General features: G+C 41.3%; 1 protein-coding gene across 1 annotated transcript in view; it reads left to right on the top strand.

Moving 5' to 3' along the window:
• Positions 1-261: 261 nt before the first annotated feature.
• Positions 262-12,785, top strand: part of has2 (hyaluronan synthase 2) — a 16,828-nt gene continuing 4,304 nt past the window's right edge. The window contains exons 1-2 of the mRNA XM_035673086.1: positions 262-960; positions 10,174-10,800. Of these exons, the coding sequence (XP_035528979.1) occupies positions 10,174-10,800 (627 nt within the window). The 5' untranslated portion in view covers positions 262-960. The remainder of the gene's footprint in view (positions 961-10,173; positions 10,801-12,785) is intronic.

Here is a 12,785-nt window from a genome sequence, read left to right as displayed (position 1 = left end):
GCACTGGCTCAATATACAGCTTAGGTCTAAACTTTGAGCTGTGCCAGTCTTCACACTACATATAGAGGAAATTAAAGACAAAAGGTGTAGGTTTAACTGCCTCTCAGGAACATGCTATAATCTTGGACAAGAACAGCCAATGCAAGGGACTCTCTCTCTCTCTCTCTCCGTCGCTCCTCCTCATGCCCCCCAAACCATCCCCTCTTATTAAAACAACACGCCAATCTGTTGCAGCCCGGTAAAAGGGGTTTGGGAGCCGAAGCAGCCATAAAGAAGGCTCCACACACAGCCGTCTGGAAGGCATTACACAGCAGCGGCACAGAGATTTCTGGCCACTTCTCTGCGCTGTGTTTAACCTGGATGCTTTGGGAAACTCTAGAAATACTTACCTACCTGCCCCACAAGACAGCAAAATGCAAATGATCAGACTTATATTTGATTGTTAGAGTAACTGCTGGGACCTCTTTTTAAAAAAAATTCTGTGTCAATATGATTGACGCAGCTAAACTTTTTGTAACTTTTAAAAACTTTTAAAGAATGAATGAAATTGTCAGAAGTTGATGGAGAAAAATATTTATCATTTTTGCATAGTCTACTTTTTATTTATACTTTTTTATATGAGCAATGCCAAAGTTGACTGACATGATGTTTGTGTTTGTACACTTGAGATGCATGCGGTGCATAGTTAATGACTGCAGATTGACTGTTAAAAACTAGAGAAGACAAGCAGTCTGAATATTTTCGAGCATCCAGCTGAGCAAGCTTAGAGGGACCCGCGTGAATATTATTTGTTCTCTTATTGATGAGGATCATTTTCAGCGGATTCATGAGACTCATTACTACACAAGTGTCCTCTCAAACTTTGTCGAGACTTTTTCTCCTTGTGGAGCGGTACCAGAGCCGCCGGAGCTGACCGCATCCTTTCTCAAGGACGAACGAGAGGACAACAGCTGCTTCAAGGTAGGCGGCCAGTGATCATTTGGTCTGGTGATTATGCAGAGAGTGATTAATGTTCAATCAGAAGCCAGTTATACTTATGTAGTAAGTAAGTAAGTTGTTGCACATGTTGATGCTCCAAACTCTTATTTCAGTATATGTATATATTTCTGTCACAATTTTAAATAATGAGAATGACGTCCAAAATGTAAGCTTAGTAAAGTGAGTGATGCTTTAAGTTGGGGGGCATGCCAGCTTTTATTCTCTCTGAATGCGCCTCAATGGCTCGTGCGTAAAATACGGACAGCGTCTTTGGAAAGTTTTAAGCTAAAAGCAACTACGTCTTTTTTTTTTCTCAAAAGACGTTAGCTGCTCTTATTAAAATGGCATTATATCCACACTACGAAAATATGTGTCACAAAAGTTTAATTTGTCCAAACTGGCACGAACATCTGCTTTCCTCCTTGTCCGGCAGTGTCAGCTGTGGGAATGTGCGAAACATATCCGCCCATATTAGTTTTCCGATCATATGAAATTACACATAGCCTCTGCTGAGCCAGTTATTGTACCATGAGAATAAACTAATGATGACGTCGCACGCCGTACGTCATTCTTTGACGGTCGTGAACCAATGGGAAGGCTGGATTTGGACCATTTAGCGTACCTCGTGGTAGGAGCGCCTAATTTTAATGCCTACTGTGAAAGACACAATTTGCGCACATGTTAATACTGAATAGCCTCAATGTTTTAAACAGTAATTTAGTAATTGTTGGTAATATTCTACTGTGAGTGGCTGGGTAATGGTGAGAGACATTTACCTTGCTGAAAGGTTCAGCAACCCCTCCCAGCTTCAGACTGAGCTTGTGCTTGAGATCAGAAATGAAAGCTTATGCAGGTGCCAACTTTTCATGGTGCCTTAAAACACGTGTGCAAATTTCTTGCTGACTGTTGGCATTATAACTTTCCCACACACCCACTACACACTTATGCAAATGAACATCTGTCACACTCTTTTGACATATTCTCTTCCTCCATCCGCCTATACTCTGACCTCTCAGTGTGCAGTGTACTACTGTTGGCTCATATAAAACCCACGCAAGGAATGCCCATCTGTGAGTTGGATGTCTAAGCATTCCTGTCATTTATCTATGATGTACTGGAGAGTTTCTGTCCTACACATGGAATCTACTTCCTACCGACCTGGCTTGTCTGTTCAGGAGGCATTTTAATGCTCACACAGTGGAAGCTGGAACCATGGGGATATCCATCTGTAAAGCCTGATGAAGCTTTTAGTCCACTGTCAGTGTTAATATATTAACAGGAGAGCCCTCACCTCTCATCTTAAGGGGCTTAAAGTTGCTATATAGTTTATCACATCTTTATCTTGGTATACTGATGTAGAAACAGCTGCAAAGACCCACTTTGTCACGTTCTTCTGCAGCGCTGTTAATCCACCCACAAGTTCTGTGCTTAGAAACATGTCCAGTATTACTGTACCACTGGGGAAACCTTGTGTAGATTGTAGATATATAGACATAGATAAAATGATAAGTCTCAGGATACAAGTTCTTTGTATAATCAGTGCATGTGCACATATGTAACCAGACTAATACCAACATACTGTCCATAATCTCAGCCCTCAAGGGACCTCCTCTACTGAGCATGGGGGCTCAGTGTGCTACAGTGAGGAAGGCAATCCATCTCTGGTGCCTGTTAGTGGAACATTAAACTCTACAACAGAGATTTAATTCTCATGTGCAGCAATTTGAGTAGTCCATGACTGTGACGTACTGTGGCTGGTGATACCCCTAAAAGGAAGAAAAGTACATTTCTTGGCACTCTTCAGTGGGTGACACAGTGATACAGTTTACTGCAGACTCATTGCTACAGGATGTTCTTCCACACTGCACACAGAGCAGTTTACTACTTCACAGAGGAAGGCATTCCATGGCTGGTCTCCATTAGGGCTCACAACAAGTCTCACGTGCCATTACTGCTCACAGCAAGGGTCCTACAGCCTAAAGGTCCTTGGGGCTGGCAAGGTATAACTACTGTAGTTAGGAGAGCATGTGTAGCCCCTCCCAAACACATAACACCACCACCTACCTCATCTATTCTGCATTAATTCCACAGTTTTTTCCAGGTACACTTGGTAAAGTAGCAGTGAAGCGGCACTACAGCCAGCCAGTAAAAGTAAAAATTTGGATGTCACTGAGGTCCTGGGTTAGATTCCCACTACCTCATAATGAGTCACAGAGTCTCACAGGGAAGGTTGATGCCAATGCTAATGCATTGTTCCAGGCGTACCAGTAACCCAGGAGCTGTAATAAGTAAGCTATATTTTAGCTGCTGCACAGCAGATATTGTCACATCTTTTCTGTCTTCCTTAATACCTCCGACGATCATTTCATTTATCCTTTCAGGTTCTGGGTTTCTGTCTCTTATGTTATCTCTTAGCTGTAATGAACTGTGATTATACAGAGTGCTAGAATAGACTTTTCTACCACATAGGGAGTAAGCCAAGTTATTTTAGTGCGCTGCTGATAACTGTCTGTAGTCAGATAAGGGAAAGTGTTGGATCAGTGGATGAGACAGGCTGGATTCATAAAAGGGGAAAGAATTTGAAACTTTCTGTGGCATTAATTTAATGGTCTTTAGAAGCCAAAAAAAAAAAAAAAAAAGAACCAAAAACAGAAACCATGAAGTGCTAAAAAAATGCTGCCTTTGTGAAGATGCAGTAAATGGAAGAAAACCAAACAAATAACCAGACAGAGACTGGCTGTAGAGGGAGGCATTCTCGACCCAGACGCAGCTGGAATTTGGCTGAATTTGGTCTTGGAGCCTGCTACAGTGGCATAAATCCAGTGCCTCAGCTGGCAGTGAGCTAAGCCAAGTCCACCACTGTGCCATCACTCTCTTTCCCCCTTCTTCTATTGGTGTCTGCCTCCCTCCTTCTCTCACTTCTTTCCAAACCACTTTCTCTCCTTTCTCACTGAATACTGTAGTCCTCAACATCTTCCTAAGTCTCTTCCTCTTTCCATCTCCTTCTCTGTAGTACAGTTGCATCGCTTCCTTCAGCTCATTCACAAAAAAGAGAGCCAGGGATGAGTCAAAGGGAGAAGACGTGCCAAAATACTAAACAGCATAGCTTGGCTTCAAAATTGAGAACGTATTTACTGCAGTATTTTATTAAATTATGCATTACAGCTTAACTGCCCACCTTCCTTTTTAAATGGAATACAACTAAAGTGATGCAACTCCCACAGTTGTGGTAGGAGAGCAAGATGATGCACAACAATGTAGATTAATACAAAAAAGTCATCTTGGATGTTGTAACCTTTGCTCCTCTGCCAGTTCGAGCCATATCACACCTGATTCTAATAGCTTACAAGAGGAAGTAAAAAGACAGTGGAGGATGGAGGAGAAAGGAGGGGGTGTAAAAGTCAACTCCCTTGTAATGTTGTAACTTTGTACCTTTGCCAGTTGTGGCCCTGTCCACCTGATTCCAATCAAGCGCAGTGGGTGGTGTTACTGTTTAGCTCTGGTTCTTATAATGACAACGCTCCCGCAACAACAGCACACTGTGGCCACATGGGGGGTTTATGAGAGGAAGGAGAAAGGGGAGGAGTGAGGATGGTCAACGACTTCCTAGTGGTGCCTTTAAAAACTCCTATGAACTTCTGAGTTCAGTTAGACTATAGTTTTATTCATACAGGAACAACTGCAGATATATAAGTAAAATTAGGATTTAAAGCTGCAGTAGGTGTCTATATAAAAAATAACTGTATGTCATGTCTAAAGAAACTTTTTTCTTTTTTTTCACTGATAGTAGTACAGTGAGACAGATAATCTGTAAAAAATCCAGTTCCTCTCGCTCTTCTTTGTGCTCTTAATGGCATTTGTAAGAATCCTCCCTGTCTGAACAAAAACAACCTATCAGAGCCAAGATAGATAGTTGATTGTTGAGTCTCATTCCCAGAATGTCGTTATTTCACGAACTGGGTGACTATTATAACTAAATATGACAAAAAGTTATTTTTTACGAGTGACCTACTGCAGCTTTAACTAGATGACAGTTATTGACTTTATATCCGTGTATCAAATATACTGAATGTATATATTTCACTTTTACCTAATGAAGTCTTCACACTATCTTTTGAAACTCATTTCCCTGAGATTTGGTTATTTTTCATAGACCATAAATAAAAAGAACAAATTTCTATCATGCAGTAGCTTAAGAAAGTAGGTAGGAAGTCAGGAGCCGGCCTTGAGCGTGTCAAGTGTGTCTCTCCTAAGTCAGGAGCCAACTCTTGAGTCTTTCCCAGCCGCTCCCTCTCCGCTGCCTCATCATAGGAACATGTGAGCCTTTCCTGCATCCTGCTGCAACAGCCGTCATGAGGGCCATCTCCACATTTAATGCTTTTAAAATGCATGCAGGCGTTTTCCAGCCCTGCCCAGCTCAAACACATACACACACACCCACAAACTAGCGCACATACAAGTTCGCTATGTGCACTGCTTGTTCAGGTTCCAGACGCTGTATCACTCCATTTTTGCTTCATGCCTTTGAGATTTCAAAGGTGTGTATGACCTCAGCACGTCTGGTTTTCCAATACTGTCTTGGTGATAACATAGACTCTGTCCAATATTTCTTTAATAGATCAATGCTTTTAGCAAACTATAAATACCATTAACATATCTCCATTAGCCTGTATCTATTGTAGATGGATAGAGGCAATGAAATTAAATTCATTTAAAGCCCTCTCTCACTTTTATACTGTATTCAAGTACACCACAAGTGTGAGCTGGCTCTTAAGAGCAACATGACAGTTTGATTTGTGAATAAGAGTCATCTGGCCAGAGCCGCTGATTTGTGAATGTTACACTTCCAGCCAGTGATTGCTGAGTCACAATAACATAAAGATGTAAGCTTTATGTTATCTCAGCTCCACACAGACCAGCAAAGTGTCTTTTTTGGCTATGCTTCAGATTTATGCTGCCTGTGCAGAGCATACAGTAATGACACACACACAAATTCACATACACATATGGTACTTACTGTATAAAGACTCACACGCGCGCACAGTCTGGCGAGCCTTGTTATATTTTATGTTTCATCACAGGCCGTGGAACTGGGACCCTGCTGCCAGGGATTCCACTGCTCCCCTGTGAGTTTAGTCAAACCATCCCTTCCTCTCTGCAGTGCGCATACACTGACACACATATATGTCTTCCTGTGTGCATGTGTGCACACTGGCTAAACACACACACACACTATACAGCTTACATATTTGCACATTCACTCACACACGTGCACACATGGCAAGCGTTCAGCAGTACCAGTGAGACTTAATGGCCACATATCTATCTGACAGCTATTCACTGTTACATAACATACATAATGGCAATTACAGCATGCAGTGATTCTGCTCACTATACTAAATCACTTAGACCAAAATAGGTCACAGAGATATTTTCTTTAGTTCCCCACATACCACTAATACTAATACCACTAACCGAACACTAATATGCTACTATAAGACTCTAGTTCAGAGTCAAACATTTGATACTCACAATTATACATAGAACAGATGATAGAATGGAAGATTAATGAATAACACTAGCATTGTTGTATTACATTTGTAATAACCCCTACATTTTCTTCTAACATTCTAACACCATTATCAGGTCAAATTTTCAATTTGTCCAATAATTTGGTTTTTGACAAAATAAAACTGATATTCCCATCAGCCTCAGATATACTGTGCTATAGTGCTAATTAGCAAATGTTAGTATGCTAATACGCTAAACTAGCGTTCTGATGCTTAGCATTCTGATGGTAACATTTAGCTCAAAGCCTGAGTTCAGGCTCACAGAGTACTGTACCTGACTTTTTATTTTATTTTTGTCAGTAACCACAAAACTCATTGCCAGTTATCCCTTACATATTGGACATATGTTAAACATAACAGAAAAATATGTTGTACAGATGGTTACATTAAATAATTTAGTTAGATAATATCCTGTGCATTGCAGTACACAATGTTTGTGTTCGGTCTCCTAACACGTCCATCAATATCTGTATTGTTTTTATGATTAAATCTCAGTAGAACAGACACTGTAATGTTATTTCAAATAGCGAGACAACTAATTCATTCATTCATTCATTCAAACAATTTGTCTCTCAGCTAATCCACAATCTATTCTCCATCCATGCAAGACTTCGCATTATTGTAATATTATCTCGGAGACAGAGCCAGTGGGAGTTATGCTCAAGAGACTGTAATAACGTCAGAGTGAGACTGCTAAAGCATCCAACCCAAGGTCATCATAGGGTTGGACACACGCACGCACACATGCACACACAAAACAAAGGCCAGGAGATAGTGGCGGGGTTCACTCACTCACTTGCTCCAGGACACAAAAACAAACAGAAAGCAGGGGTGATATCATCCACATGTGCTAATAACACCTTCAGCTCGCACACACACGCCATATATCAATATACACGTACATACGACGACAAAGTAAAAACATCCACATGTGTCCATGACACCTTCACTGTCACAGATATTGCTCTGATTAGAGGCTTCATCTCTCAAGGGCCAAGGCCATGTTTGGATGACCATCTTGACTGATTCTTAGTCGCAGCTAATCTTCCTGCAGTCTGAGCTAATTGTTAGTCTTGACACTGGATCACACGCCCATAAGGGTGTATGAGACACTACAAAGAGCAAAGCATCCTGACAAGAGGCAACATCTGAGCTGTGTCTTATTGCACTGAATCACTGACTGCGTTTGACAGCATTCAGATGTTCTGCAGTGAGAAAACAGCAAAAGCTAAACGTGACCTCAGTTGAATTTCACAGTTTTCAAAGCAACCTTTTAACCAGAGCGAGCATTTAATAAAGTGTTGATCCTAAACAAACAAGCAGTGGAAAAGCAACAAATGCTTTTTGGAGTTTGCATGTTCTCCATTTGTTCTCTGATTTCCTCCTACAGTGCAAGAAAGGCGATTAGGTGAACTGGAAAATGTGTATTCCCTGTAGATGTGAATGCATCTGTCTGAATTAGCCCTGTCTTACCCTGCTCATGGACGTATATATATTAACATTTGTGATGACTTCTTGTCCTAATACCAAAGATTTGTACAATATAATGTACTACACCAAAACTCAAACCATAATCTGATGGCATATGTATGGTAAATTGTTTTTTTTTCCTAAGCAGCTGAGTTCATTTAAAGTTGATTCAGGGGGACAGGGTCAAAGAGTTTGTTCTGCAGTACATTAAATAGTTGTGAGACATTATACACTCACACACATGTGCACAATCTAAAGGAGGTCTAAGGTGAAAACGCTGTCTCAGCGTAACACAATTAAAAGTGTGTATTTTTACGAACACACACTCCTCTCTCCCGCGCGCTCTCTCTCTTCCAATAAGCGTTTATACGTGCATTTGTGTGTACGTGTGTGTGTGTCATGGGTCTTGTAAATGAGCGGCTGACGTTAAAAGCCTTGCCACGTGCCAGAGGAGGCCTGCTACACTGGTTGTGGCCTTCTCATCCAACGATCAAATGAACAAGGCATTATGTCTGAGCCAAGGGGTGTGTGTTCGTATTCCTCTCTCCCAGCTCAGCCTCACTCTGCTCCTGCTACTCTCTATTGCTTTGTTTTCCTCTTGAACTCTTTCAACATATGTCTTCATTTCTGCTCACTGTTATCTATCTTACCCACTTTCTTTTCCTTTCTTTCTTTCTTTCTTTCTTTCTTTCATTCTCTCTGGCTCTGCCTTCCTCTCCACCTCTTCCTCAGACCGTTTTACACTTTATTTTCTTGCTCTCTCTTTGTTACTGCTCTTCATCTCCTCCCCATCTGTCTTGTTGTGTTTTAGGTGTGGTGGTGAAAGAGCTCTTGCTAAGATCACAACAACTGCTGGGCATTGATACCTTCATGTTGTGTCTTGATCGCTACAACTTACATTGTAAACGATATTTATGGATAAATACTGCAATAATAGGAATTATTTGTAAGGCTCACCAATTCAATGTTTAAAATCTTTAACATGCAGTCCAATACAAATCAAGTCAAATACATGTCCCACAGGGGGGCGCCACACTGACTCAGTGAGCAAAGGAGAACACTTTGACCTTGATAATGTCAAAGGGGCAAACTCGCTTCGATCTATGCAATATGCAAAAACACATGTTGTTCACAATGTTAAAAAGCAGTATAATATCAAATCATCCTTCTTCTCACTGTACATCTTTATCTTTGTATCTGTTTAATCTTAGACATAATTTTCTTGTTTCTCCGGGGAGTCTTAGAGGGGAAGAAGCCCACGTGCAGCATAAAAAAAAACTAAAAAGCTCTTGTCTTCTTCTTCTTCTTCCCACGGAGATATAAACAGATGACATCACAGGGTGGACCGCTCTGCGTTGAGCCGAGCTGAGCCACGCTGAGTGGGTCTCCGTTGGTCTGCCAAACAGATGGCGGTAGCAACATAATGAGTGCTGGAAACAAACTTCAAGATTTTGAGCAGGAGATTTTGTGCAGTAGGGCTCAGGTTTATAAAAGACTGTCACTCAGAGTTTAGACACAAAAGCTTCTTCACTCGTCTCCACATAAAAACACACAGAACAACCTTTCATGGTCTACATCAGAGTTCCTTATATGGGATGCTCGCCTGAAAATAGTTTTTGAACCCCCTTTACAATACAGAAGGGGAAAAAAAAATCATAATAGTTTCTCCGGGGCATTTAGAGTTGGACGTTTGGCAGGGGCAGCCAGCTTGTTGGTTAATTAGGTCAAGAAATCTTGTAATGTGCGCCCACCCACACTAAAGGAGAGTTGGAACAATCGGCTACTCACAACTGTCTGACATTTAGACAGAGATTTTGGGGAGGGGTAGAGGGAGGAGAGGGGAAAGAAGGGAGTAAAAAAAATGGGGAGAAACTTTACTGCTTTCTCTACCCAGGTTTGTTGTAATAAAACAAGGTTGTGTGTGCCATTGAAGAGCATGCTGAAAAGCTGTAAATTAGCATTTTTGATTCCTACTCCTGTACTGAAGGCAGTGTTTTCTATGTGCAGTATGCTGCATGTTTCTTTTTCATTTTCCCTCTCTAAATCAAAGTATGGTCAGCAGACTTTTGCAGGAAGTCACTTCTTGTAACTAAAATCTAAAAGTTTTGTGCCACATTGACTAAATGTAACCCTTTTCTTCAAATTTTGTCCCTAGATGAGGTGTCATAGAGTCCTCACCTACCTGCGGATATTCGGGACCACCATGTTCGGTGTGTCCCTACTGGTGGGCATCTCCACGGCGTACATCATGGGCTACCAGTTCTTCACCACAGCCCGCAATCACCTATCCTTTGGTCTGTACGGTGCCATCTTGGTCGTCCACCTCATTATCCAGAGCCTTTTTGCGCTCTTGGAACACCGAAACATGCGGCGGTCCTTAGAGACGCCAATCAAACTGAACAAATCCTTGGCGTTGTGCATTGCAGCGTATCAAGAGGACCCAAACTACCTAAGAAAATGCCTGGTGTCAGTGAAGAGGCTGACCTATCCTGGGATCAAAGTGATCATGGTGATCGACGGGAACTCAGAGGATGACATGTACATGATGGAGATTTTTAAAGAGATCATGGGACGGGACAAATCGGCCACGTACGTGTGGCGGAGTAACTTTCACCACAGAGGGCCAGATGAGACGGACGAGAGCTACGCTGAGGGCATTCAACAAGTCTCCAGGCTGGTGCTGAACAACAAGTGTGTGTGCATCATGCAGAAGTGGGGAGGAAAGAGAGAGGTCATGTATACCCCATTCAAAGCACTGGGGAGGAGCGTGGACTATGTGCAGGTAAGTCAGTTAAACTAGAAATGTATATTAATAGAAGTGTTTGAATGAGCAGAATATAAAGGGAGGGTGAAGGCAGGGAAGAATGGATAGTGGAGATGACTAGACTGAATGCAAAAGGGGCAAAAATAAATAGGAAAAGAGACAAAAAGAAGGGTGGAACGAGATTGCAAATTAGACACCATTATATAACAGGTAAGATATTCGGTGGTATGTGCCTGTTTGCATGTCTCACACACACACACACACTCAGGTAAGACAAGGACAGTTGACATCAGTGTGAGCTGAAGATAGAGGGAAATGGAAGAGAAAGAGAGATGGAGAAAGAGATGGCTAGAGCGGGTAGGGGAGGTGGGGGGCTCTGCCAAGCCAAATATGAGGTCCACAAAGAGTCTTTTGTGTTGCTTTAGACGGACAGTGGCTGTGGGCATTGTGTTGTGAAGTGTAGCGTGAAGAAGGGCAGCAGTACCTGATGTCTAAGTGTAATAACAGATCTGTTTCACAGGGCTGAGTGTTACATCACCTACATGAGTGGTATTCAGACTCAGGGCCCAAAACTGTGTCAGAGAAAGGTTAAATTTGGTATGTGTTTCTTGATAACTCTCAAATAGCATACATTTCTGTAGGGCTAAAAACTATATGGGATTTAGTGAAATACTGTTGTCGGTGAAAATCAGCGAAACAATAATAATTTCAGTGTATGTTATTGACACTTAAATTATATCTTTGGAACAGCCAGTTCCCAGTGTTGTATGACTGGTGAATACAGTTTAATAAGGCTAATGTTGTCTAGTCTAGCTTTAAACTGTGCTTGCCTATTAAATAAAAGAATAGAAGAAGTTTACTGCAATTTAGCTGAAGGTCCAGCACGTCCTTGTAATAATGTCATAATATGCATTTGATTAAAAAAAAATTACTGATTAGCCCGACTGAAAGTTACTCCCTTGTACACCTTCATAAATCTATTCCACTACTGTTTTATTGCGTGCCAAGTAGTTACCTGGCATATGTCACCAGACCATGTCCAACCCCTAGATGACTAAATAAATGTATGCATGCCATTGTAAAGTAAAGTGTTTTGGATCATTTGCTGTGTGTTCTGCTGTGAGATGGAACACTGGCTAGTAGAAACAATTGTAAAAGAGTTGTAGGATTAGGATGAATGGTACATGCACACTACATAAATACAAAAAAAGAGCTTTCTAATGTTTAAAATCCCTTTTCTAGACTTGTGCATCAATTCTTTTGAACACTACTTATCAAATGTACAATTCTGTAATTTACTGTTCAAGTATTAAAGTAAACTGACTTTGTAAAACAGTCCATTGGCCAAACCACAAATTGTCATCACGTCATATTTGTTTTGTAATATTCAGCTGGTGTTATTACAAAAAGACATCTTGAGCAACTAAATCTGAACAGAAACCTCATTACTATTAAAACATTAGAATGGTTTTAATGAGTCTGCATTACAAAAAGGGAACTTTGCAGTTAAAAAGTCTTTGATATGATGCTTTCTTACACCTGCAGCTGGCTACAGCCTGCCAGAAAGCTCTTGTTTAACAGAGATTTCAAAAACAACTTATTGCAACGCTGCCAGTAATCATGCCAGTACCCTTCAACATGTAGGGAAAGGAGGGACAGTGTTGCATGCCTTTTTACTATCATCAGCCTCTGCCCGTAACAGATGTTAATAGGGATTGGGCTCTAGGTTTGTTTTCATCACCTGATTTTGTTACGGAGGAAAATTACCATTTATAGAAGAAATGTAGAGCTAAAAAAGAGCTTCAGAAAGTGGTGGGTGGTGGGGGGATTTAACCACGGATCAAATTGTTAATCAGACCATAACATTTTTAAATTGGATGCATCATGGGGTGGCTGTGGCTCAGAGGCAGAGCGGGTCGCCTCCCAATTGGAAGGTTGTTGGTTTGATCCCCGGCTCCTCCTGCCACGTGTCGAAGTATCCTTGAGCAAGATACTGAGTGGTC

Source organism: Morone saxatilis, unplaced genomic scaffold, assembly GCF_004916995.1.
Source record: "Morone saxatilis isolate NCDOM2014 unplaced genomic scaffold, NCSU_SB_2.0 Contig24, whole genome shotgun sequence".
NCBI classification, from domain to species: domain Eukaryota; kingdom Metazoa; phylum Chordata; class Actinopteri; family Moronidae; genus Morone; species Morone saxatilis.
The sequence above is the reverse complement of the archived record's forward strand: the minus strand, read 5'-3'. Positions and strand labels throughout refer to the sequence as shown.